The following is a 25,441-nucleotide window of genomic DNA, read 5'->3' on the forward strand; positions in this document are numbered from 1 at the left end:
TAATGTATACCTTGGTGACTATAATTAATAATACTTATTAATTAATAAGTATAATTAATAATAATACAATATAATTAATAATACAATATGGATCAATAATACTTATTAAGTATAATTATATAATAATACAATACGGATTAATATACCATATTGTATATTTGAAAGTTGCTAAGAATAAATCTTGCAAGTGTTCCTAAGAAAAAAAAATTGTAACTATGTGTGTTGATAGATGTTACCTGGAATTATCATTTCATAACATATACATATAGCAAATTATGCTATACACCTGAAATTAATATGTCAATTACCTCAAAAGAAAAAAGTGACTGAACTTGTCAGGTTGTCTGCTGGGGAAGGATTCACAAACACTCATATGACAAATGAGATAACAAGTATGTGTTAGCATTGACTGACCATATGTTTTCTGGATCTTGGTCTGGGTGCTGAAGACACATCAGTGAACAAACTGAGTAAAAATTCCTGCCCTAACAGAACCGAAGTCTGTGTGTGTGTGTATGTGTGTGTGTGTGTTCCATTCAGGTAGTAAGATTAATGTACTGACATTACTTAACGTTGGGAGCCTTGTTTGGCTCAGTTAAAATGGATCATGGAAGGAAGATCTTGAAGTCTCTTCTAGCTTTAATATTTTTAAAATGTTGACAATGGTGAGGCATAATTATCAAAGCATTTGCTACGTGGGCAAATCTTTCAGGCTAAGAAATCCCTTTGCCTTTAAAAAAGTATATTTTGATCTATAAATCAGCAACCTTTATAGAACTTCTCAAGGCTTCTCTTTGTGTCTTTCACTTTATCTATTTATGTAGGACATGTTGTCAGGGTCTCAGGGTCTCATATTCCCTCAGCCCTTCTTGGAGGCCATGTGCTGAGCGTTTCTGTACAGGCTTCCCATGCCTCTCTCTGTCAAAGGGAACAAACTTTGCCCATATATAGGGCAAGATAGAAGTTCAGGAGTTGATATCCTTGGAACAACTATCAACCAATGAGGAGTAGGAGGTGGTGGATAAATATCCAAACATCTTCAACCCCAGAAGAACGATTCTACAGTGTCTCTCCCAGAAAGTCTTCACTGGGATTGAGCCCCAGTTACCCACAGTGGTACCCCCATTTTTAAAAAACTTACCTCCCTTCTTCATGTCACTTCTCCACTCTGCCGTGTGAGAGAGCTTCTGGCATCATCTCCCAAATAAAGTACTTGTATCTAAGTCTCTGTCTTAGGTTCTCCTTTTGGCAGAACCCACACTAAGGTAATATATTTATTTGACCTGGAAATCCAACTGAAAATGCACACATGTGAAGGCTCAAGTTGACCGACTTTCCTGAATAATTTGGATTTGTACTACCCTGTGTCACTTTCACAGAACTGCTCCTGCTTGTACATCTTGTACCTGCTTCAGACTGAATCGATCCTTTCTCTGCCTGGAACCTCATTACTGTTTCTTTGATGACACAGTGCTATTCATTTGACCAGTTTGACCAAAGAATCTGAACTCATTGAGTTGTTAACTTCATGGGATGATTTTATTTTTTCAGTAATTGCTAGTGTGTTCTTCCCAGTGGGTAATGGGGACACAACCATAAGTCAGTGTGATTCCAACTGTCTAATCCATTTAAAAAAATCAATCTCATTCGAATTCAAAATAACTCCCTTCTCTTTTGCTTGGGCTAAACTTGTATCAGAGAAAGAGGCAGCAGTAGATAGGAAGTGGCAGAAGACACAGTATGCATTCTTAGTCTCCTTTTCTTTCTTCTAGACCCTTCACGCAAACTATGGGGGTGTCACACTAACACATGGCCCAAATGCATAGGGAGCAGCCAGGAAGGGAGGTTCCAGTAACCCAGCTGGGCGTAGCCAGCCACCTTGGAGATTTTGTTGGAAGAAGGGGAGAGGCTGAATGTCATTTGTGTCAGCCTGAAGACTACAGCCTCTGCTGTTTAGAGTGGTCTTGGTGTAGATGGTATATGCAGATTTTAGAGTAAGGTTCAGCTCCACCCTCAGCCCTTCACCCTGCAGAAAAGTAGCCTTATCTTCCTTTAATTTCCCCCATGGTGCATGCCTCCAATGCACTCTCCAAGGGAGGCATCTCATTACTTGGTTAATGGTTTGATATGTTCCCTGTTCCCTCTCCATTATCTATCATAGACAAAGGGACCTCTTCTTCTATGTTCTGTAATGGCTTCCTGCCTGGGGGAGGAAGCTTCCAGCTTTCTCTTCCCTGGCACATGATATACTACATCCTTTCTCATCCTGCTATCTCAGGCTATTTCCTGAGGGTTTCCACCACCTGAAATTTCTGGGTGAGAAACAAGCTCTTTATATACAAGTGTCCCTCTCAACATCACAGGATAAATGTCAATGTCTCTCTGGTCTGCCAAAGAAGAAGAGGCACCCAATACTCTCTTTCCAGCTGCCAGAGAGCCACATACCTGCTCTGATCCAGAATAATCTCCTTTTTATGTCTCTGTTGGTAAAAGCCTTCAGATCAGTTCAGCATCTTTGACACAGGAAAAAGGTGTAAGGGTCTTTAGCCATGAGCCTGGCTTTCCTTGCCCATGGCCTTCCACAATTTAGTAATTTTGTTCTCAGTTGCGGTATCTTTACCACAGTCTTACACCATCTGTATCCTCCGGGGATGGAAATATTTATCTTTGGTTCATGTCATCATGATGTTACATATAGCATTATACTAACTCATGTACATTCCTTAAGATCATAAAGAAACCATTCTTGGTTACCCAAGAAAACTAATTTGGGAAATCACTGGATGTTCTAATAACACGATGGGAAAAAGGCAAACATTTATTTTTATTTGCAAGTGCAGTTTCTGCCAATAGTTAGTGCTCACAAAACCTTTTAAGCTACAGTAACTTTTGGTAAACTCAATGAATATTTATAAAATACCCAGTGATAAGAAAATTACAGAAAAATTTCCATTACACTGTTGAAAATGTTTGGAATCCAAAATCCACTATTTTCTGCAATGGTTTTTAATATTTGTTCTGGTTAAAAAAAGATTTTCTTTCTCTTTCTACTTCTACATAGTCCTGGTTAAATTAATACAATCTGTCCCATGAACTTTTAGGACGGCCATTTTCTGGATTTAGATTTTTATTCATACATATTTATATCAATATTTTAATATTTTACATAAAACATTGCTTTGCTATGTTTTATGAAACAAAATTATAGATCCTATTTAGGGTGAGACATTTCCAGTTTGGGGGAAAAACTGAAAATCTAATCTGTAGAGGTCATTTTATGCCTTCCCCCCCTTTTTTTAGCTATAGTAAATAATTAGCAACCTATTAATTACAAAAATTCTTAATTATGCCTAGAGCAACCAGAGCATTTTCATACATTTCAAATCCTTTTTGTTACCGTATGTGAAGTCATTAAGAAAAGCCTCTGGTTTTCCAGTTTGGTAACAAATGGCTTTTTTTTTCTGATGCATAATTAATAGAAACTAATGATGACTATGTAGCTCTTCCAGAGTTTTTAAAGGCAAATCTATATTGGCCTACAGTTAACATGCAAATTCATCCAACAAGCAACACAAAATGTATTGTAGTCATCATTCATTGTTATCAACATTCAAGAAGATCTAGTCAGCAGTACATCTCTCCTATGTCGGAAACACATTATAACATGGTCACAACTGAAGTCAGAGCACACCTGGTAAGATACCCCCTTCCTAATTCATCCTCAACTTCCAGCACAACACATGAACAATAGCAATTAATACTGTGGTACAAAGGTAAATACAGACAAGAGTTTGGTGTGCTAGCATACAGAGTTTTAAAAACAGTGACAAACGAACCCAAACATCTTGCCCTGTTCTCTCTCCTTTCCCTTGGTGAGACTGGAATTCTCACAGTCTTACTTAAAACATTCAATTTGGGGAACTGAGTCCAATGATCATAGCACTGAAATTATTCCCATGGAGGGAAATTTGGCCACAAGGGGACGCCATACCTATCTGAGAGAGGGCACTCTGGGGACCACCCTGCTGCGCAAATACTGGCTTGTGATTAATAGCCTTGAAGGAAAATTTGATTTTTCCCCATATTTAGCTTTATCCCAAGGAGTAGCATGGTGGCATATTGTGGCTCAAATTTTATTTTATTATTTTTGGTTGGATAAGTGAAATGTGTGCCTCCATCACCATCACTCTTAATTCTTCCTCCATCACGTAAGACACTTGTTAAGATAAGAAAGATATTCTACTAAAGCTGACGGTGATTGAGAGTCATTCAGTATTCAAAGTTCCTAAAGAATCGTTGGTTCTCTGAAAGGGATAAAAAAGTAGGAAAGGCTTTTGTTCAAACTCTTGCTAGTAAACAATTACTTCAACTGATACAATGGCTACGTGACATCAAAGTACTATAAATTATCAAAACTATCGTACAGAAAAATTACAAATTCATTGCAAAATACATTACACTGCTACCATTAAGAAAAAAGTGCTTTTTGTTTCCCTTTCTTTTTTTTCTTTCTTTTTTTTTTTTTTTTTTTTTCCAGAAAAGTATTTTTTTAATATAGAAAATCCTATTCGTTACCCTGCATGTGGCTAGGATATATCGTAACGGAGTTTGTACTGAGTCCTTCTGATTTGCTGGATGAAGGGCTGAAAAATATAATAATGACTTATTAAAGCCTTGTTCCAAATGATCACGCCAGCTGTCGGTGGAGAGATGCCTATTTAAGACACAAGAAGATGCCCTGGTCTGTTGAACCCTGCCTGTCATCACATTGTCCCACCAATCAGCTGGGTAGAGTCCACAATTATGTCCTCATCTAGCGCTTCCACTGAATCCTTTGCTCAGTGATGTCTGTATTGTCTCATGAGGGGAACGATGCAAGATGGCGGACCTGCCAGTTTCAAGAATGGATGTCCAAGGAGTTCCTGGGCTGTGGCTCTTTGTGAGGGTTCCCTCACCAGCATCAGGTCTAGGAATCCCCGGAGCACTGAAGAAACCTGTGAGAACACAAGATTCCATTCTGAGGACTAACACAGAAATGCAACTAGTTCCCCTAGAGTGGTTTCCCAGCCAATTTCCAGTTAAGTCATTCTATCAAACAACATTGAATTCTAGAAAGTCAGCTTAAGAAGATAGAAGTTATGAAAGCAAAAAGCAGGTACTGCCTTTATTAACATAAGATGTTTTCTTTACCTTCTTCAGGTTTGAAATAATATGAGCAAATGACATGGCAATAAAGAATGACAATCTGCTGACTAAATCGAATAATAATAGAAATAACAGCATTATGAGCATTATGAAGTGCTTACTATTTATAAGGACTGGTCACACACATATGATGAAACGTGGTACAAACATGGAATAGTTTTATTTTTCTAACTGTAACCATCTAGGCTTTGTGGACTCCCCCTTCTTGAAGACAAACAAGCTTCTGTAGGGTTACCTGACACAGATAACATGTTTTTCTGTAATTCATTATAATTCACTTTTTGAAGTATATCTTACATACAAATGTATAAATATGACGTGTATGTTTTACAGTAGTATTTTTCTATATATTTACACCTAATTACTCTCCAGGCCCACCAAAATACAGACCATTTCTACCACTCCAGGGGCTGACCTCCGGCCCCCTTCCTGTTAATACCCATCTCCCTGCAAAGGATTACCACTCTCCTGACTTCTAATAGCATGAATTAACATTGCCTCTTTTGTCCTTTATAGAAATGGAGTCATATACCATCAAGTCTCCTCTTTCACCCTCTTTCACTGGCTTCTTTCACTCAACATTGCGTCTGTGGGATTCATCCTGATGTGCATGGTAAAAGCTTTCTCCTTTTCATGAATGCTGTGTAACATTCACTGTTAAATTGTACCACATATTATTTATCAATTTGGAAAACAACCTTGGGCAGTGTCTAATCTTTGACCATTAGGATTAAGGCTTCTCTTCTACATGACATTGAAGAACATCACACCATTCTTTTTGGATGTGGGACTCTTTTGATATCATGCTATTTTAGCCATTTTTAATTGTATAAACTTATTCCAATTTGGTCAAGGTTTTAACCTCCTGTTAGATTCAAACAGTCTCCTGGTTGTTTTTTGCTTGTTTGTTTGTTTTGCAAGTTCACACAACTATAGGGGTGATTCTATTGGGAGCTCTTCTCTAAGACTTCGGTGTGGGGGAAGAGGGTAATACTGCCCTAAAAGGCAGCCTTACTTCCTCTCAGTGCCATGAGGCAGAGGGCAGGGGAGGTGTGTGTCTGGGTCAGTGTTATATCATCTCATGGGAATGGCCCCTCCCAGCAAGCCCTGTCCCTCCACCTGCACTGGCAGCTAACAGAGTGGTAATTTTTGTTTTTCTTTATTTTTTAAAAAAGTTTATTTATTTATTTTGAGAGAGAGAAAATGTAAGTGGTGGAGGAGCAGAGAGTGTAGGGAGAGAAAGAATCCCAAATGATCCCCACTATCAGCTCAGAGTTGAATGCGGGGCTTGAACCCATGATCTGCAAGATCATGACTTGAGCCAAAGTCAGGCGCTTAATCTACTGAGCCACCTAGGCGCCCCAGACTGGTGGTTCTTTGACTCAGCATCATTTTTTTCTGAGCTTGACCCTACCTGGCAATCCTTAGGAAACAGGAAAGATCCTACTTGGTCCCTTAACCATGCCCTTCATGGCCCGTATGATCCAGTCCCTGCCCACCTCTCTGACATATCTTGCCTTCCTCCTTTCTCTGGCTCACTTTGGTCAGCCACAGAATCTTTCCATTTTGGCATAAGGCCTTTGCACCTGTTGTTCCCTCTGCCTCAGACATTTTTCTCCCAGATCTCTGCATATCTTGCTCCGTCTTGCCATTCATATTCCAGTTCAGTTAATCTGTCTTCAGAAAGGGATTCTTTCACCCTTCAACCTAAACAAGCTATGAATCCCCTCTCCTGCATACTCCACTGCATTACAGTGTTTTATTTGCTTGATAGCATATACCACTGTCTGAAATGAATTTTGTTCCTTCATTTGTTTATAGTTTACCATCTGACTCCCCAACTAGAACACAAGCTCTATGAGACTCAGGAAATCTGAGGTCTTGTGCTACGATATCCCCAGTAATTAGGACAGTCCCCAGTATGTCACAGGTGCTCGGAGAGGGAGTTCTTGTGGAGTGCCCAATTTACTCTTCTAGCCAACCCTACAAAAGAGGAGCCAACTGTATCCCATTTTACAGATAGACTTCAGAGATGGAGAGGCTAAGTACCTAGCCCAGTGAGTGAACAGGAAGAGCAGAGATTTGAATTCAAATGATTCAAATTCCAAAGTTCATGCCCATAAACCAGGATCTACTCCTGGGGAGGATAGGCAAGTCTTTGAAACTACAGAGAGAATGGAGAAGCTAAGAATGACTTTGAACTTCAGCAACACATGCTGTTTCTCACCTTGTGTAGGTCCTTCACTCTTGGAGGTAAACTGTCCCGAATCCTCCGCATTGCCTGGAGGGGGGGCTCATTGAAATAGGGGGGCTCGCCATCAATCATTTCTATCACCATGATCCCGAGGGACCAGATATCCACCTGTTAGGGACAATCCAATGGTTATCTCAGGCCAGGAGAACATTCTGAAATTCTGGATGTGTCTAGGGGACCCAACAGATTCATATCCATTTATAAATTAATGTGGTATTTGCAAACTCTCAAAATTTACAACACAGATTTATAAACTGAACTGTTGAGTTATAAAGTTTTTGCTAATGGTCTTCATTTCTTTCTAAACGTGACTTCAGTGAAGATTCTGTCATTTAGGTACACATGAATATGTTAACATTCTGGAGCTCAGGAGTCCAGAACTTTTTTTTTTTTTTTTTTTTTACTGTTAACTTTGGTGTTTACAGGCCTATCAGGACAGATGAGGAAAACACCCAAAGTTTTATACTATGAATGTAGAGAAGAAAGTTGCATTTAAAACCATAAAAAAGGGAAGCTGACATATTCATAACAAACCGCAAAAAGCTACTTTACACAACACGATGCTGATCCTTTTATTAATTGGATTTTTAAAAATAGTTCTTCTTTCTCTACTTTGGAGTTATTTCCTTTGCATTTTGTCATTTTGAAGCAGCATGCACAACACTCTGCTTTGTAAAAACATTTTCAGGGAATGGAGAAAAGAAAAGGAAGGGATGACAAGCAATTCTTTCCAAGTAAAGAATGGGAAGTCAGGACAACGAGAAGCCATCGCTGTGCTATAAATTCCCAGTTATAGCCACTTCCCTGTTACAGCCTCATTATACCTCTTATCAGTTAGCTGCATTCCTGTTATAACCCTTGCTGTAATCTTCACTGAGAATTTATGCTCTTGGGACCACAGTGATAAAAACAAGTACTCATTCAAGGGCGAGCAAACAAGGAAAGAGAGCAGAGTCTGCCTTCACTTCTGCCAATATCCTTAGTTCACTGGTCCATGCTGCCTCTTCATGCTTCTCCTCTCTTAGAATCACCTTCTGCACCATAATGTGTGGAAATGTTGTGTGCCTGGCCGGAACGAACTCCTTGCCGCCCTGTGTGTAAACTTGTGTGTCTCAGAGCTTCACTCATGCTACTCCCTCCCTAGAAGGCTTTTCCTCCACTCCTTCTGGCCCCTTATTTTCACATTTCCAAACCTTGTCCCTTAATAGATCACGAGCAATTGTTTCTTTTCCAAGGGAAACAGAAATTGTGCCGTATTTTAAAATGTTATAATATTCATACATAATTTTTTTTCTCTGGGAAAACATTTGTTCTCTGTCCCTCTATGACACCTGCTCATCTGTGCATCTCTGGCTACTTTTCAAGTTGTACTGCCTTGCTTTGAGTGTGCCTGCCACAGAGGATGCGATTGGAGTTTGAGTGATCTACCTCCCCCACACTCAGTGTCTATTTAGGACCTCAATAAATGCCCCTGGGTCAATGTTGTGGTGATTTCCTCAATGACAGCCAGTCCCCTTCCTGCCACAACCTCCTGTGACAAGTCTAGTGAACGGGGTCAAAGGTGGAGTCCAAAGTCATCACCCTGATCTGTGGTCATTAACTCTCCCAGAACCACTGAATCCCTAAGCCTGCTGTCCTGCCACTCCCAAACAATGACTGTCACCCCCTTACCTCTGTCCCATAAGGTAGCCTAGAAATCACCTCAGGTGCCATCCAGTAAGGAGTGCCAACCAGTGATTTCCTCTTCGGCACCTCTTTAGAAACTTGAGCACAGAAACCAAAGTCAGATAGCTTTATCTGAAAAGGAAAGGAATACAACAAGGTAACAATCTAATAATACCAGTTTCCAGATGGAGAAAGAGAATTTCAAATTCAAAAGAAAATAGTCTCATGAACAGGCCTTGGAAATATGGGAGGTGGTCAGACCCTTTTATTGAAAAGGCATGATCCATTTTAATGGAAAAACCTCTCATGGCTCCACCAGGGTTGACTTGCAAATGTGAAACCAGAAAAATTTACAAATTACACTCCAGACAACACATTTGTTAAAATTCAAACCCACAACTCTAATACTTAATATACAGATGATGGCTTAGTGTAAGTGAATTGCTATTCTTCACGTGAGTTTTGTACAAACTGCTGGAATTTAGGTTGTTTTGCATTGAACATATTTAGATTTCCAAGTACCATGAGATGATTAAAATCGTCAACCCCATTTCTATATTTGAATTAATGCAAGGCCCCATTTCTATAGAATGCTGAATATTGGCTCTTGTTTTTGTTTTCCTCTTTTTCTCATCACAGATTGAATTTGCCAATGGGAACATCAGTGTAGGTAGAAATATGGGTATAGAAACTGGATGTTAGCACTTGTACTAAGGCTTTAAGGTGGTCATCCTAATGATCCAACCAACATATATATATATATTATTTACCTTAGATGTCATTAAAAAAAGCCCTGAGAACTCTTGCACAGAGCTTTCAAGATTACTCTTAAGAACATACTGGACCATTAGGCACCCTGCAGGTGTGTATACTTCAGAGAACCAGGATTCAGTTCATTTGTGGGGGCCATGATTCCTGCTCATGATGACTTGATCTGAACTTCAGATGGCCTCACTGAAGAGGACTGCCACTTAGGGCTACTGGTGATGACAGAATACACGCAAAGAAAACAATGGTTCAGAATGGGCATTTAAAATAAAAATTCTCATAGATTAAAGGTATAGTCTCTATGGCACAAATTCTCCCTTAATTCTCTTTAGAACTCCCTGAATTGTTTCAGCCCTTTTCTCTGGCTGTCTCTCTGCTGCCTATGCCTTAAAGACTGGGCTTCCTAGGGTTCAGGTCTTAACCCTCACCTCTTCTCTCTGTATATGCTCTTGCTGGGTACTTTTCTTCCTCCCATGCTTAATTAAGATCTCTTTCTCCTCCCTTCTAAACCTAGATTTCCATCGAATATATGTTTCCACATGGAGTTATACGCAGGGTACAAGGTCTGTGCCTAGAGTTTTTTTCTTGTGGATGTCCAGTTGTTCCAGTACCATTTGTTGAAAAGACCATCTTTGGTCCATTGTATTGCTTTTGTTCCCTTGTCAAAGATCAGCTGACTCTATGTGGGTCTATTTCTGGGCTATTTGGTTCCACTGGCCCATTTGTCTATTCTTTTGCCAATAACACTGTCTCAATGACTAGAGCTTTCTAGTAAGGCTTAAAGTAAGGCAGTGGTAGTCTTGCATGACTTTGCTCTTCTTCTTTAATAAGCGTTGGCTAGTGTGATGGTATTTTGCCTCTTCACACACACTTTAGAATCAGCTTGTCAATATCTACAAAATAATTTGCTTGGATTTTGACTGGGATTGCATTGAATCTATAGATTGAGTTGGGAAGAAATGACATTTTGGCAATACTGAGTCTTTCTATCCATGAACATGGAATATCTCTACATTTATTTAGTCCTTTGATTTCATTTGTCACTGTTTTCGTAGATTCCCTCATATAAACTGAGTATACATTTTGTTAGACTTATACATAAATGTTTAATCTTAGGGTGTTAGTGTAAATGGCACTGTGTTAATTTCCAATTCCACTTGTTCATTACTAGCATATAGCAAAATGATGTAATTCTGTTTAAAACCACACATCCTGCAACCTTGTAATAGTTTTAGTTTTTCTTGTCAATTCTTTTGGATTTTATACATAGATGATCATGTCATCTATGAAGAAAGACAGTTTTATTTCTTTCTTCCCAGTATGTATAACTTTTATTGTTCTTTTTTTTTTTAATTACTGCATATGCTAGTACATCTAGTATGATGTTGAAAAGGAGAGGTGAAGGGGAACATCTCTGCCTACTTCCTAATCTTAGTGGGTAAGTATATTCAATTTTTAAGCATATTTCAAGGCCCTGGTCACTTCTCACTTCCTCCAGATTTTTTCTCAAGAGCCCATATTGATCTCTCTCCTTTCCAGATGTGAGAGAATTTAGCACTCACTCAATCTTGAACTATTTTCTGATGCTGATTTTGTCCCTCCAACTAGAGATGACAGTCCTCAGAGGCAACGGTTCTACCTCTTAATTGTGAAGCCTCACTGTGTTCCTTAAAAGCTGGGAAAACAGTAGGTAACCAAAAACACATGTTATTAGATTGATTTATTTTATAATGACACATACATATATGATAGCAGATCATGTGGTAGAGGACACATCGCTACTCTTTCTGAAACCACTATTGACTTACTGAAGACAGCTGTTACTAGAATCAAAGTTGGAACACAGATGAAGTGGGAATAATGTTTCAGAAATTATTGGGGTCTTTTTCTATTTCCTTGTTCATGATCTCCTCTCTAATCAGGCCAAGGTTAGTGTTGGTGTGGTTTGGGGTGGGAAGAGATTGAAATGCTTCAGATGGAATGCTATAGAAAGCTGGTTTAATGGAGAGATGATTTTTCTCCACTGCTTTGGCATATCAAGCATCAAACCCAGATGAGTCAGATCATAGACTTCCCATGTAGTATAAAGAGAGAGCTGTGGCCATAGTAGCTGGTCCATAATCCTTGCTGCCCTATTGTAAAAGGAATCTACAATTCAGAGAAGTGAAAATCCTATAGTCCAATCCTTTTTAGCCTGGAATTATTTGCAGAAGAAGGCAAAGAGCAGTGATTTGATTATGGCAGGTCCCAATTTATTATATATCACTTCCGTCACCCAAGCAGATGGTGGTGACCTTCAGAAATATCTAAGTAGCATACACCACCAAACAAGCAAGGGAGAGGAGAAGCCACATGCATCTGTGTTCAGAGGTAGTATTCAAAATATTTAATAACCAGAATCATCTAGATCAATTGGAATCCAGACATAAAGTTGAGCTGTGTCCTGGAGTTTTCCTGGGGTTTTACTATCTTTAATAAGGCAGGGGCTTCCCAGTAAAGGGCTGTCATAATGGGGGATACTCCAATGACTTGAAACAGTGGCTATTAACAAGCATGAAAATATTGCAATATTTTAATATGGGTATAGACATAGTAGTGAATACTGGCTGAACATCAACCTTGGCTCTGCTCAATGTGGCCCCCGTGGAGAGATGGCACAACAGAGTGGATGGCAGAGAACCTGAGGCAACGCTTCTGGCTTCCATGGTCTTGGTCTACTGTGCAGGGGCCCAGAGCTCCTGCAGATCTCAGTGAGGGAATGAGGAAGTGGTTGACATGAGGAGCTTCAGGATGGCTTTCAAGACTTGAAGAAAGAGGCTAGATTTGTGAAATGCTGCAGAAGACACCTTCCTGAAAAGTCCAGTAGCTGTGTGACCTGTTAATCATCAGTAGTCACCAGTCTTGGTAGAAGAAGCCAGTTATGCCAAGGCAGGGACCAGAACGGAACAAAATGGGTCTAATATCCTTTACTTTGAATTCCCATAAGCCACATTTGTCCCTTATTCTCCCAGACCCTTTGAGAAAGAGGGTGGTAGGAAGTGGTAATATGGAGGAGATGGTGGCCAAATCTGAAAGACTGAGGTTCTAAGGTATCAGCTGAAGCTTATAATAATGTGGTTGAACTTTGACAGACAATGTTTAAATTATTGAAGCAGGCTAAATTTAATGGACTGAATTAAAAGTCTTTTTTCTTTTCTTTTCTTTTCTTTTCATCAGTGGAGCTTTGTGAAGAAGTGAAGATCAGTTTTAAGAAGCAGAGAAATTAGGGGCACCTGCGTGGCTCAGTTGATTAAGTCTCTGACTCTTGATCTTGGCTTAGGTCATGATCTCACGGTTCATGGGATTGAGCCCTGTGTCAGGCTCTGCCCTGACAGTGCAGAGCCTGCTTGGGATTCTCTCTCTCAAAAATAAATAAACATTTAAAAAAAAAGAAGCAGAGAATCTATAATTGATGGTGCATGCATGTGTGGTTATTTCCAAAGCTTTGGTGTGAATAAATTTGCAATCCTACTATACAGACAGTGGAGGGGGAACAATTTTGCCAAAGCATATTTTTTGCCTGTAGATTTTAAAAAATATGAATTAAGGAGGTGAATGTATCAGCATTTTGGTATTGGCAGCTTTTAATACCTCTAATGTGGCTTTCTTCTTCTAGACATAAAAAAAAAAAAAAAACCCAAACCCTCCAGACTAATAATTATCTCAGCAATATGTAAGGTGAGAAACTGAAACTCAACACTAGGAAGCTAGGCCTGTTCCTCTGTTGTAGAAGTGCAACTGCTTTTACATGATTTTTTTTTTTACTCATCCAAGGACATAAAAGAGACAATTCTCTAAAAGAACATAATTGCACACAACACTCTTCCAAATAAATCTGAAAGTAGATAATGGGAACTTAAGTAATGAGTATAATAAAGTACTGTAGGGAGATCTTCAAAGAAAATCACACAGACTCTAAGCTGAGCCTTATTTGAGATAGAACTGTACAGCATGGTGTATTAGGAAACACTCTGTCTCACTAATGCAGTTAGGCTAAGAGACTTGTAGCTAGAACATGGCCAACCCCTAAAAAAAAGGAGGAGATGCAGCCTGTTCCCCACGGGCCAGACAAGAAACCAGAGGTCAGAGCTCAAAGCTGCTCTTTAAAGCTGACATCTTGTTCATCTCAGTGTGCCCTGGCTAGGAATCAGGGGCCACATAAAAACATGGGTGATGGCTGGGAGGAGAGTCTATCTACAAGATAGCTACAGGTTTAAAAGAGAAGGTAAAACCCTCATTTTGTAAACTGCATACACTCTAAAGAATTCATGCATCTGCTCTAGGTTTTGCTAAGGCAAACAGATGGATGCTTTTTGTGCCTGGTTCCTGGGTTCTTCCTATAAGGCAATGGTACTCAAAACGTGTAGCATCAACATCCCGTGGGAACTTGGGAGAGATGCAGGTTCTTGGGTATCATCCAGTCTGGCTGAATCAGAATCTCTGGGGTGGGGACCCAAGAATTTGGTTTTTGGCCAAGGTTTTATGCTCACTAAGGTTGAAAGGTTTGAGAACTTGTTTTAAGAACAATGGCCCAGGGACAAAGGAACAGAGAAGGGTAACAGAAGGGGCCAGATGGATGAAGGTGTCTCCAGCTTCTTCAGCTCCTCAACCAGAGAGGAGAGGGAGGCCATCACAGCAGCTAAGGTGGACCAGTATAGTGGCCTCAGCCGGCTCCTCTGCCATTTGACTAAGTGGGACAGGGTGGGAGCTTGCCCAAGACTGTACAATGGTATTAGAGGAGGACTCAGACCCAGTCTCCTGACTTGTCAGGCTGTGTTTCCTATGTAGGAAAAGCCACCTCTGTGGAGTAGCAGGGGAGAGAGAGCACACAGAGCCTGGGTATATCTCAGAGACTATGGGAAATGAATGAATTTATGCAAGGTATGGAACATGTTCCCATCTTTCTTCATTTAGAAAGAGCTTCTTGGAGATAATCTTCAGGTCTTCTAATTGTTAAAATTCCAGTTATTTGAGAGACAAAAACACTCAAATGCCTAAGGGGGCCAGGCAAATTATCAATGAATTTAATGGGTTGGGTGAAGACCATGGAAAACTAGGGGTACATGCCTTTGGTGAAGAGACACTGACTTCCAGATGATTGTCAGGGCATAGTACAGGGGGTGTGGAATAGTCACAGGCCCTTGTTGACATCTATGGCCACTTTTCTACCCTTTACCCTCATTTTAAATCCTGTGAAAGAGAGGGTACAAACACATTACATTATCTCTGGAGGTTGGATTAGTTCAGCCCTTGCCCCCTCTGAGCACATTGTGAGACAAGGAGTCAGTGCAAGTCATTTACTGGGGAGACATAGGAAACACTGGTAGTGAAACGGAGATATATAGCAGGGAAGGGAAGGCAGTCAGTCAAAGGTTAGTTACCACTGTGGGAACTAGAGCTCATTCCTGATGAGGAAGTCTGGGAGACCACAGAACAGTGCCTCAGAGCTAGTCCACACAAGGACAAGAGAGCTGGGTATTTCTACAGCAACTCCCATCACTTAATCCTGGGCTGCTCCTAGGGAACATGAATGTTAATTCTCTGGAATTTCTAGCCTTCTGTGTACTGGGAGAACAGACTGCAGTAGCTGGAGAAAGTCCCCAGAAAAAGGGATGCCAGTGGTGGCACTGGGAGGTAGAACTAGTGAGTACTGAAAGACGGAGTCTGGTGAAGGTATGGGTGTGGCACCAACAGCATTCTCCAAGGCGCTATTCACCCTCATCACACCACCGCCATTACTGCCATGTGTGAATTCAGGCACACTGTTGTCAGATACTTAGATTTTTTCAAATGTTTATTTATTTTGAAAGAGAGAGTGCATGAGAGCAGGGGAGGGCAGAGAGAGGGAGAGAGAGAGAATCCCAAGCAGACTCTATGCTGTCAGCACACAGCCCAACTGGGGGCTCGATCCCATCACCTGTGAGCTCAGGATCTGAGCCAAAATCAAGAGTCGGATGCTTAACCGACTGAGCCATCCAGGTACCCCAGATACTTAGATTATTTATTTATTTATTTTTTTATTTTTTATTAAAATTTTTTTCAGTGTTTATTTTTGAGAGACAGAGAGAGACAGAGCATGAGTGGGGAAGGGGCAGAGAGAGAGGGAGACACAGAATTCAAAGCAGGCTCCAGGCTCTTAGCTGTCAGCACAGAGCCCAACACAGGGCTCGAACCCATGAACCGTGAGATCATGACCTGGGCCGAAGTCGGTCGCCCAACTGACTGAGCCACCCAGGTGCCCCAAAGATACTTAGATTTTTTAAAGGAAGACAGGAATCTGAAATTTTATGTGAAATGTCCTGGTTCGTGAATTGTGGCAATCAAATTTTAGTTAAAAAAAAGAGGGCCATAAAAATCACCGTGTATGTCCCTTTTCAATATAGGCACTTGGCTTAATAGATCATGGGTTTGAATGCCATTCTAGCCAATGAATTTGGTAAAAGTTAAATCATTCAGTGTCTAGTGGCTCCTAAGTATCATCTCTCAAATGTAAGTCTTGGGCCAAAGAAAGATCATAGATGAATTTAATTAAAAAGGGGGTATCATCCTCTCTGAGCATCTACCTTGTACCTGGTTTTCTTTGACCGGTTTTACACAGATTACTTCATGTAATTCTTGCAACTGCTCTATTCATTTTCCTTTTCAAACACCAAATACCACCCCCCTCTTCCCCCTGCTAAATGCGAATTAGTGACTCACTAGACATTATTTCTGCAACAGAAAAACAGCGAACGGTTTAACTTTGATAGCAAATCATCCCCTTCTAGTCTTGGAAGAGGCCAGAAAGGATTATCCTTTTAAAAGAAACCTGAGCAATTCACTGTCTCTTCTAGATTTTTTATTCTGAAATAATTCTAGATTCATAAGAAGCTGCAAAGAAATGTGCACACAGTCTTCCCTCCTGCTGGCATCTTATACAACTGTAGTATAATATCAACACAAAGAAAGTGGTGTTGGTACAGTCCATAGAGCTTGCTAGGATATAATCATTTGTACATGAACTCATTTATGTATGTAGTGTGTGAGTGTGTGTAAATACTCTGCAACTGAATCATATTGTAGGCTTGAGTAACAACCCCCACACTCAAGGTACCCAACTCTACTGTCACCATAAGACTCCTTGTGCTGCCCCTTTACAATCGCCCTGCAGTCCCTCACCCCTGCAACCACTACGCTGTTGTGCATCTCTATAATTATGTTATTTCACAAATGTAATATACATGGAATTATGCAGCATGTATCTTTTTGAGATTGGCTTTTTCCCCCCACTTAGGACAATTTCCTTGAGGTTCATCCAAGCTCTTACATGTATCACTCATTCATTCCTGTTTCTTTTTGCTGAGTGGTATTCCATGGTATAGACAAATCACCATCTGTTTGACCATTCACTCTGTGAAGGACACTTGGGTTGTTTCTAGTTCTGGGTTTTTATAAATAAAACTGCTATAAACGTTTGTGTGGAAATTTCTGTGTGAAAATAAGTTTCCATTTTTTTTTCTGGAATATATGCCTAAGAATGCAATTGCATGGAAAGTCCATTTTTAGTTTTGAAAGGAACTGTTTTCCAGAGTGTCTACTATTTCACATTCCCATAAGTGGTATTATCACTATTTTTTATCTTAGCCAGTCCTCTAGGTATTAAGTGGCATATCCTAGTTTTAATTTGTACTTCTCTAAGGGTTAATGATGCTGCACATCTCCCACCAAGAAGAAAACTCAGTATACAGCTTACATGACAATGCTTTCCAGAAAAAGCCAACAATAATATCCCCCAGCCCATGAGCTCTTCTGACCATATAACTCGATCCTCCTCCCACTGGAGAGGGCTTTACATTCCCTCCTCCTGAGCTGGAAGGCCTGTAGCTGCAGGAGAAGTGGCCTTCGGGGACTTTGAGGCTGGGTCATAAAAATTCCACGTGCTTCCATCTTGGTTTTTTGGAGTCCAGCCTCCATGCTGTGGGGAAGGCCACCCAGAGAGGTCACATTGTAGGTGTTCCAGTTGATGGCTCAGCTGAGTGCCCAGCCACCAGCCAGCCCTGACTACCTGACATGTAAGTGAGGAAGACTTCTAGATGCAGTGTCTCACCACGAATCAGAGCAGTCCTGGCTAGTAGAGCCCAGCCAACCGCCAGAGCCATATAAAAACACTGAAGTGACTTTCAAGACCCTAAGCATTGGAGTGATTTGTTACAACAACAATAAGTAAATGAGAATGTTTTCTCCACTGCAAAACTTCATGCTCTAATAAATGAGTACGAAACAAATTAGTACAAAATTTTCTTGAAGTAGCCACACTCTATCCTGATTCTTACTCTTTTTTCAAATTTTTTTAGTAATTTATTTATTTATTTTGAGAGAAAGAGTGCACATGAGTAAGCCGGGAAGGGACAGAGAGAAAGGAAGAGACAGCGCAAGTGGGACAGAGGCAGAGAGAGGGAAAGAGAGAATCCCAATAGGCTCTGTGCTGTCAGCACAGAGCCCTATGTGGGGCCCAATCCCCTGAACTCATGAGATCATGACCTGAGCCAAAATCAAAAGTCAGATGCTCAACCAAGTGAGCCACCCAGGTACCCCTTGGCTCTCATTCTTAAAAAAAAAAAAATTCCTTTCTCTACGGAAACTGAAGGAGCCCACTAGAGTCAATATGGTGTGTGTGTTGTCCTGAGGTGTGAATGAGCACACTCTGGGCAACATGGCCAAGAGCCACAGGATCCACTCCACATGTTGCTTGTTGCCTTTTCTGGAACACTCTCACCCTGACAGCCATTGTACCTACTCCCTCAGTCTCTGCTGTAGCATCATCACTTCAGGGGGACTTCTATGACCCCACACTTTTATCACTTTCTACCATATCCTTACTCTGCTTAAATTAATTATCGAAAACTTAGTGCTTATCACCGCCTGCCTGGAGATGATTTTATTTGTGGATTTATCCTACCCCCATGTCCCAAATAAGCTTAATGAAAGTAGCAGTTTTGCTTTGTTCACCTGTAGGACCTAGAACTCCCCTGGCACAGCGCAGATATTCAGTGAGTATTTGTGGAAGGAGGGAGTGAGCAAACCAGTAAGACTAAAAGCACTTACCATGTGCCAGCCCCCAGGAACTCTTTGCTGGGTACATGGAAATGCAGGACATGTTTGAAGCATAGGTCCACCCTCAAGAATGACACCGAATGATTTAATAACCTTTTGTACATTGTGGGGAGGGGAGATCTTTAAGCTGATTTAAATGAATTATCTTAGTCTCATGTCTGATTTTGACATCTGACATGTACTTGTAGCAAGGAAGTCTTTGTCAGCAGTCTCCAGAAATAAGGGGCAAAAGCCTGGCTTGAAATGGCCCAGCTTTTTCTTTTTCTTTTTTTCTGTAAGCACCAGTCCTGAGGGCCAAGCTGTGGACCAGTTCAGTGCTTTGTAAATTGTGTTCTGAGGTCATGGAACCTCGCATAAGTACTTTCCTGAGTCCGGCCAGGGGAAGGTTCCAACCCATTTCCCATAGCACCCTGTCTGGGAGAATGTGCAACATGGCCACATACCTTTCTTCTCCTTGGACCCACATCCCTTTGCAATGTGACTCTGCATCTTCTCTCATCAACAGGTAAAGTCTACTTCCCTATCCCATGCATCTAGGCTTGACTGTGTGACTTATTTTGCCCATAGGGACATTAGCAAACAAGATACAAGCAGAGGGTTCAAAAGTGTGCACTGAGGCTTGCCTCCCTTGCTCCTGCTGGGAACCTTGTCATAGACACCATGGAAATAAGCCTGTGATAGTCTGCTGGGAGATGCAGGACACATGGCGAGTGCCGGTCGAAGGAGTGAGGCCATCAGCAGCAGGCTGGCCACAGAAGCAAGAGTGAGCTCAGCTGATGCCACATGGAGCAGAGACAAGCTGTTCCAGCAGAGGGCAGCTCAAATGCTGACCCAGAACTGTGAGCGAATACATGGTTGTCTTTTTAAGCCACTAAGTGTAGAGTGGTTTGTTATGTAGCAAAAGCTGACTAAGGCATACTCCCATATCCTCTTAAAAAAAAAATTCATGGGGCACCTGGGTGGTACAGTAGGTTAAGCGTCGGACTCTTGATCTCAGTTCAGATCATGATCTCACGTTTCATGAGTTCAAGACTGGTATAGGGGCTCTGTGCTGATGGTGCGGAGCCTGCTTGGAATTCTGTCTCTCCTTATTTCTCACCCTCCCCTGCTTAGGTGCTCTCTCTCTCTCTCCCTCACAATAAATCAATAAAAACTTAAAAAAATTCAGCCATAGTAATGCAAAAAGCAGTACTTAAAACCGCCCATTAAAAAATAATTCCAAGTTTGCAAGTATGCTATACAGGGAAATGTGGGGAAAAATGGGAAATGGTATTAAGGGTGATCTTTATTCTGTCCTTTATACTTTTCTGAATTTCCTGAATTTTCCACAATAGAATTGACAATCTCTTCAAAACAAAAGAGATTTCGAAACAATCTTTTCCCTTGAGAAAAGCCAAAGTGCTTCGGCAGTTTCTTCTGGCTGCCCTCTGATCATTCTTGGGCAATTCTAATGTGACATGAACATTTTCCACATGGCTGAGGTTTTAAAAGACAGGTATATTAAAGGGACAGCTGGCTCCCTACATGCCATGGCCATTACCTCTGGGGGGGAGTTTCAGGGAGGTTAAAAGGGTCTAGATGATGAAAATCTATGCTTCAAAACTCTTCCATCTAACTAAGACTGTCTTGAAACGTCAACTCATTCATCCCCTGGCTATCGTATTCTATATCCTTTTGTAACCCAGCATGGCTGATGAGTTTCAGCAGAATCCCTTGAGCAGGCTGTAGTAATGGGAAATGCAGAAATCTGGGCCTGGGGATAAGCTAGTGTGATGGATATCTTTTGTTTGCCTTTCCAGATCTATTCTCCTCCCTTCTCTGAGCCCTGGGAGGCCAACCTGTGTTGACCTTACTGATGGCTTCTGATTGGGTTCAGCCAATGGGGAGAACCCGTGAGGGACCAGAAGAAAGGAATGAAGTAAGGTTAGGCATTTATCCTCCCAGCTCCGATCCTGCAGATTTACCGTGGTCTGTCTTCCACCAAAGATCAGAGTTCCTGCCAGGCATCCCACTTCAGACAACAATGTTTATTTTCAGATTCCAGTAGCCAGTTCCCTGTCTCACTTCCTCAGGCAGGGGGTAGTAAGAGTGGCACTCCATTCTAGAGTACCACACTAATCCTCATATTCTCTTCCTTATGACTTGTCTACATCTGCCGACACGGTTATTAAACTCTCCTCAAGTTGTCTGCTGGAGTTTGTCTCGTATTTCCCTCAGGAACTCTGAGAGATATTACAGACATGCACAACCCCACAATGAGGGTGGACAAATCCCCAGAAAAGTCCTCTCTTCTCCCCCAACAAAAATAAGAACAAAGAAGAAAAAGAAATTTTCATAGTTTCTATTACTTCCTACACTCATTGTTAAAGGGGAAAGTCATCCATCAAATTCAGATCACAGAGAATTCTGACTAACAGAATGACACAGAGAATAGTAATTTCCTTTTGGCGAGCCTTCTGGGAAGGGCAGTGGGTGACTTGTGAGCAAGGAAACTTAGAATTATGAGAAAGTATTCTCCGGAGGAGAATGCCCATGACAGACAAAGTGACAAGGTAAACCATGTAGAGGCCAAACATGAAATCTTACCCGGCCATCACTTGTCAGGAGGATGGAGTCACTCTTTATGTCCCTGTGAATCACTCCTTGATTGTGAAGGTAGGAAAGAGCTCTCAGAACTGACAGACAGACGGTGGCTATCTGTTCTTCATTCATTCTAGAAAGGAAATAACATTTAAGGAGTGAAGACAGTTTTAAGAACATCTTTGAAATGATCAAGAGAGGCAGTTCCCTTGGTTCTATTGTACCAGTCCATGCTCTCCAGCCCATGTCTGGAAAATCTACAGGCAAGTACAAAGAAATCTTAGAATGTGACTCCCAGAACCTAAGGCTTGGCACTGATGATGACAGGGACCAAATATAAGCCAAAGGAAAGAGACCCCCCCCCCTACTGCTGGCTTTTGGGTCATTAATGCAAATGTACTTCCTTAGACTCTCATGGGTAATTCCTTAGGTATTGTACAAACCTCCAGAGTCCTACAGAGAGAGTGTACTGAATACAGCCAACGTTTCAAGTATGCCTGTTAGGTGACCTTGACCAAGCCCTTTTAACTTCCTTGGGTCTCTTTTTTTCCTCATCTTGGAAATGGGGACACCTATGGTTCTCTTCAAGGCTGGACTCAGACAACACAGTCTTTGGATCTCAAAGATGCCCTAGCACTAGCCCTGTCTCTAGGGGCTAGAGATTCCTGTTGCTATAGGTCCTTCCATCAAGAAGAAAACTGGCCTTAGTTAGTTACTAATAACTGTGAATGGATGACACTTGAACAAATGGATCATGGGTATGGGAAAGGCAAGCACAGCACTGGATATGTGCTCCCACATGTCATCGCTGCACCCTTCTGAAGAAAGGTTCTGGTTTCAGAGGAGATTGAGGTCAAGTAACCTGCCTTAGGTGTCACACAGCTAAGAAACTGACCAGACCATGATTCTAACCCCACTTGTTTTTGAGTTCAGACCCATGCATTTCCACTGTCCCCATGGCATCACGCTGACATTGCAATTCATATGAATGGCTTTTCAGCCACTGAGGAACCTAAGTGGGAAGAATTATTTGAATAGCAGGGGCTTCTTGGTACCCTCAAAATGACGCAGGGAGGTATCTGCCTAACTCATCTGGGTATAAAACTTCCTTCCTGTCACACACAGCGTGAGGCCTAGACCAGATAGCAAATGTGGAAAGAGCTCCTAAAACAAACCATCATACAAAAAGAACACTGTCAGGAGAGATAGAGGGTGTGACTGACCAGAGCCCAAATTTAAGGACTGACTTGAAAACCAATCCCAAGTAACTCTTAGCTCAGAAGGACAAGGAAACGGATGACCCTGAATTTGTGTCAGTCTTGTTGATGCCAGCAAACCCTGAGTAAAATTAGGATTCAAAGTAAAATCCAAAGAGATGACCAACTGGGAGAATGTTGAACATATAAAGTGGATGGGTATCCCTTCTCTTCAAAGAGACTTCTTCCAGTAATGCATCGGTCTGTTACAAAGGCAGGCAAGAAGAAATGGTCTTGTCTGGGAGAGTGGAAACCTACAACTTCTGTGTTCTCAGTTTTGTATGAGTGGGCTGGTTGTTGCGCTTTATTGTTTTCAGATGACAACTCTCTCATCTTCCCACAGCAGAGCCCTCAGAGGTCTAGAGCATCATCAGCAGGGATAAGCGCAAATATACCTTAAAAATAATTCAAAAGCAACAATCACCTTCTCTAGTAAAATTCATTCTTCTTGGATTCCATGGGATTCGAGTTATTTGAAGCAGGCATAAAGATTACTTACAGGTCAACTACAACAAAAATTAATCAAATCTGAGCCCCCATCACTGACTGAAAAATCACCTTTAACTGGCATATGTGACAAATGCTGTTGATTCTGAATTCAGTGGCTTTGAAATTTTCGTACAGGATCCACTGTAGAAAGATTGTGCTTTCCTAGTCTTGCAGGAAGGAAGCCTGAATTGGGATAAAGATGCCTCAGTTCTGTAGTCAATTCCAAACCCAAAACTTGGCTCTGTTTTGAAGAGGTGTGTGGTTTGAAAGGTTACATGAGTTAATGTATGAAGTGCTTGGCACTTCCTTTTGCCTTCTCGAGAAATCAGTAGGATGTAATTTAACAAGATGCTAGGTAGGGCCAAAACTTTGGCACGCATAGGAAATTCCTGAGATTCTGCATTTCTAACAAGCCTCTAGGTGATATTATGCTGTGATTCTCCAGACCACACTTTGAGTAGCAAGGGGTTAGATATTTAACTAATCAGTCAATCATTCAATGAAGCATTTATTGAATATCTCGTATAGGAAACTCTTTGAATGATTTAAGGATTAAAGTCTAAATTCAGGATTAAAAGGATTTCAAGTTCTAAATATTCAGTGTTCCTTGACATACAACGTCTCCCTGTTCTCTGGAGCTACTCCACTTTCAATGGAATATTATTGACAAAACTGGATGGAGAGAATAGGAGAACATAATGGATTCCAGAGAGGCTAGCTCTTAAGTGGATCCCACCGACACACAATAAAAACTGAAAAAAAACAAAAAAACAAAAAAACAAAAAAAAAACCCACCTTGACAAAGAGAGGGCTCTAGAGAGACATGCATAGCTATCTGAAGCTCTCCAGGACAAGAAAAAAGTTCTCTCCTTTGGACATATTCTTATTAATTTAGACATAAGTCACATTTGCCTTATGCTTAGGTTTCTTCAGTATATTTTTTTTCTACAAGTTAAGATGATCTTATGTATTTTTTGGGTGGTTGTGTCCAATGGCTATACCAACAGAGATCTGCCATCTGAAATGTTGGTGATAAACGTTCCGTGTCTTCCCTCATGTTCTTTTGTTTTTACATAGTCTACTACAGACCCAGAGCTGTAGGTGGTAACAATGGACACATCATCTGATTTTAGTGGAGAAACAGCAGCATATTCTACCCCTCACAGGGCCTCCCAATACCTTCTTGCTATTTTGCTTCCCGCCTATTGTTCATTTGGGTTCACTTATGATTTAGGCACCGTCAGCTAACATTCAATGCCTCTCCTTCTTTAAAATCATCCCCTAATACTTTGGAGTTTTATTTACTACCAAGAACAAATTTAAGTTTCCCAAATGTAACGTGTTTTTTTCAAAAAATAGGTCTGTTCCTTAGTCCCTTGCTTCCCCAAGGCAGTCCATGAATGAGGAGAATTGGTGTCATCTGGGAGCTTGTTAGAAGACAGTATCATGCCCCTTCCTATTGAATCGAGATCTGCATTTTACTAAGACCCACAGACACTTTGCATGCACATTAAAATTTGAGGAACACTGTCTTAGCACACACTCTGCCTCAAATCCTTCCCCCCCATTTGCCTTCCTAGGAAACTCCTGTGCATCTCTCAAAACTCATCTTGGTTATCACCTTATATTGGGAATCTTTCTTTACTCTCCCTGTTAGAGATATTCAGGTATTCTTCTTTGCTACTTGTATACATCTTTCTAATTCTGCACAGGTATTATAATGTATTTATTTCTAATCTGTGACTTCCTTGATGGAATATCTTTGAGCCTTAATTCTTTGTATTTTTGTATCCCCAGCACTCAGGAAACAGCTTGGCACATCAAAGGTGATCAATAAGCCCTTAATGAAATGACCACAACTGATACATCAGGGAAACAAGGAGCAGAGGTAACAATGACAATTAACCATTGTTACTTGCAAGACTATTTAAAAATAGAATTGAAGAATTTCTATTATGTAGGTTTCTTATTATAACATAAAACTCTGACTAATTTCCCACCTGCCTCCTCCTTACCCAGGTACCCTTGGTGGCACGAACACATAGCAATAGCATGGCAACTCATAATAAAATTAAGTTTTTTAAAAAAAGTA

At 40.9% G+C, this 25,441-nt stretch overlaps 1 protein-coding gene across 1 annotated transcript in view; it reads right to left on the reverse strand.

Annotated features, from left to right (window-relative positions):
• Positions 1-4,586: 4,586 nt before the first annotated feature.
• PAK5 (p21 (RAC1) activated kinase 5) overlaps positions 4,587-25,441 on the reverse strand; it is a 101,562-nt gene continuing 80,707 nt past the window's right edge. Inside the window, exons 7-11 of the mRNA XM_049649826.1 lie at positions 21,611-21,737; positions 9,131-9,256; positions 7,433-7,567; positions 4,889-4,994; positions 4,587-4,714 (exon numbers count right to left, since the gene is read on the reverse strand). Of these exons, the coding sequence (XP_049505783.1) occupies positions 4,587-4,714; positions 4,889-4,994; positions 7,433-7,567; positions 9,131-9,256; positions 21,611-21,737 (622 nt within the window). The remainder of the gene's footprint in view (positions 4,715-4,888; positions 4,995-7,432; positions 7,568-9,130; positions 9,257-21,610; positions 21,738-25,441) is intronic.

This window comes from Panthera uncia (assembly GCF_023721935.1).
Source record: "Panthera uncia isolate 11264 chromosome A3 unlocalized genomic scaffold, Puncia_PCG_1.0 HiC_scaffold_11, whole genome shotgun sequence".
NCBI classification, from domain to species: domain Eukaryota; kingdom Metazoa; phylum Chordata; class Mammalia; order Carnivora; family Felidae; genus Panthera; species Panthera uncia.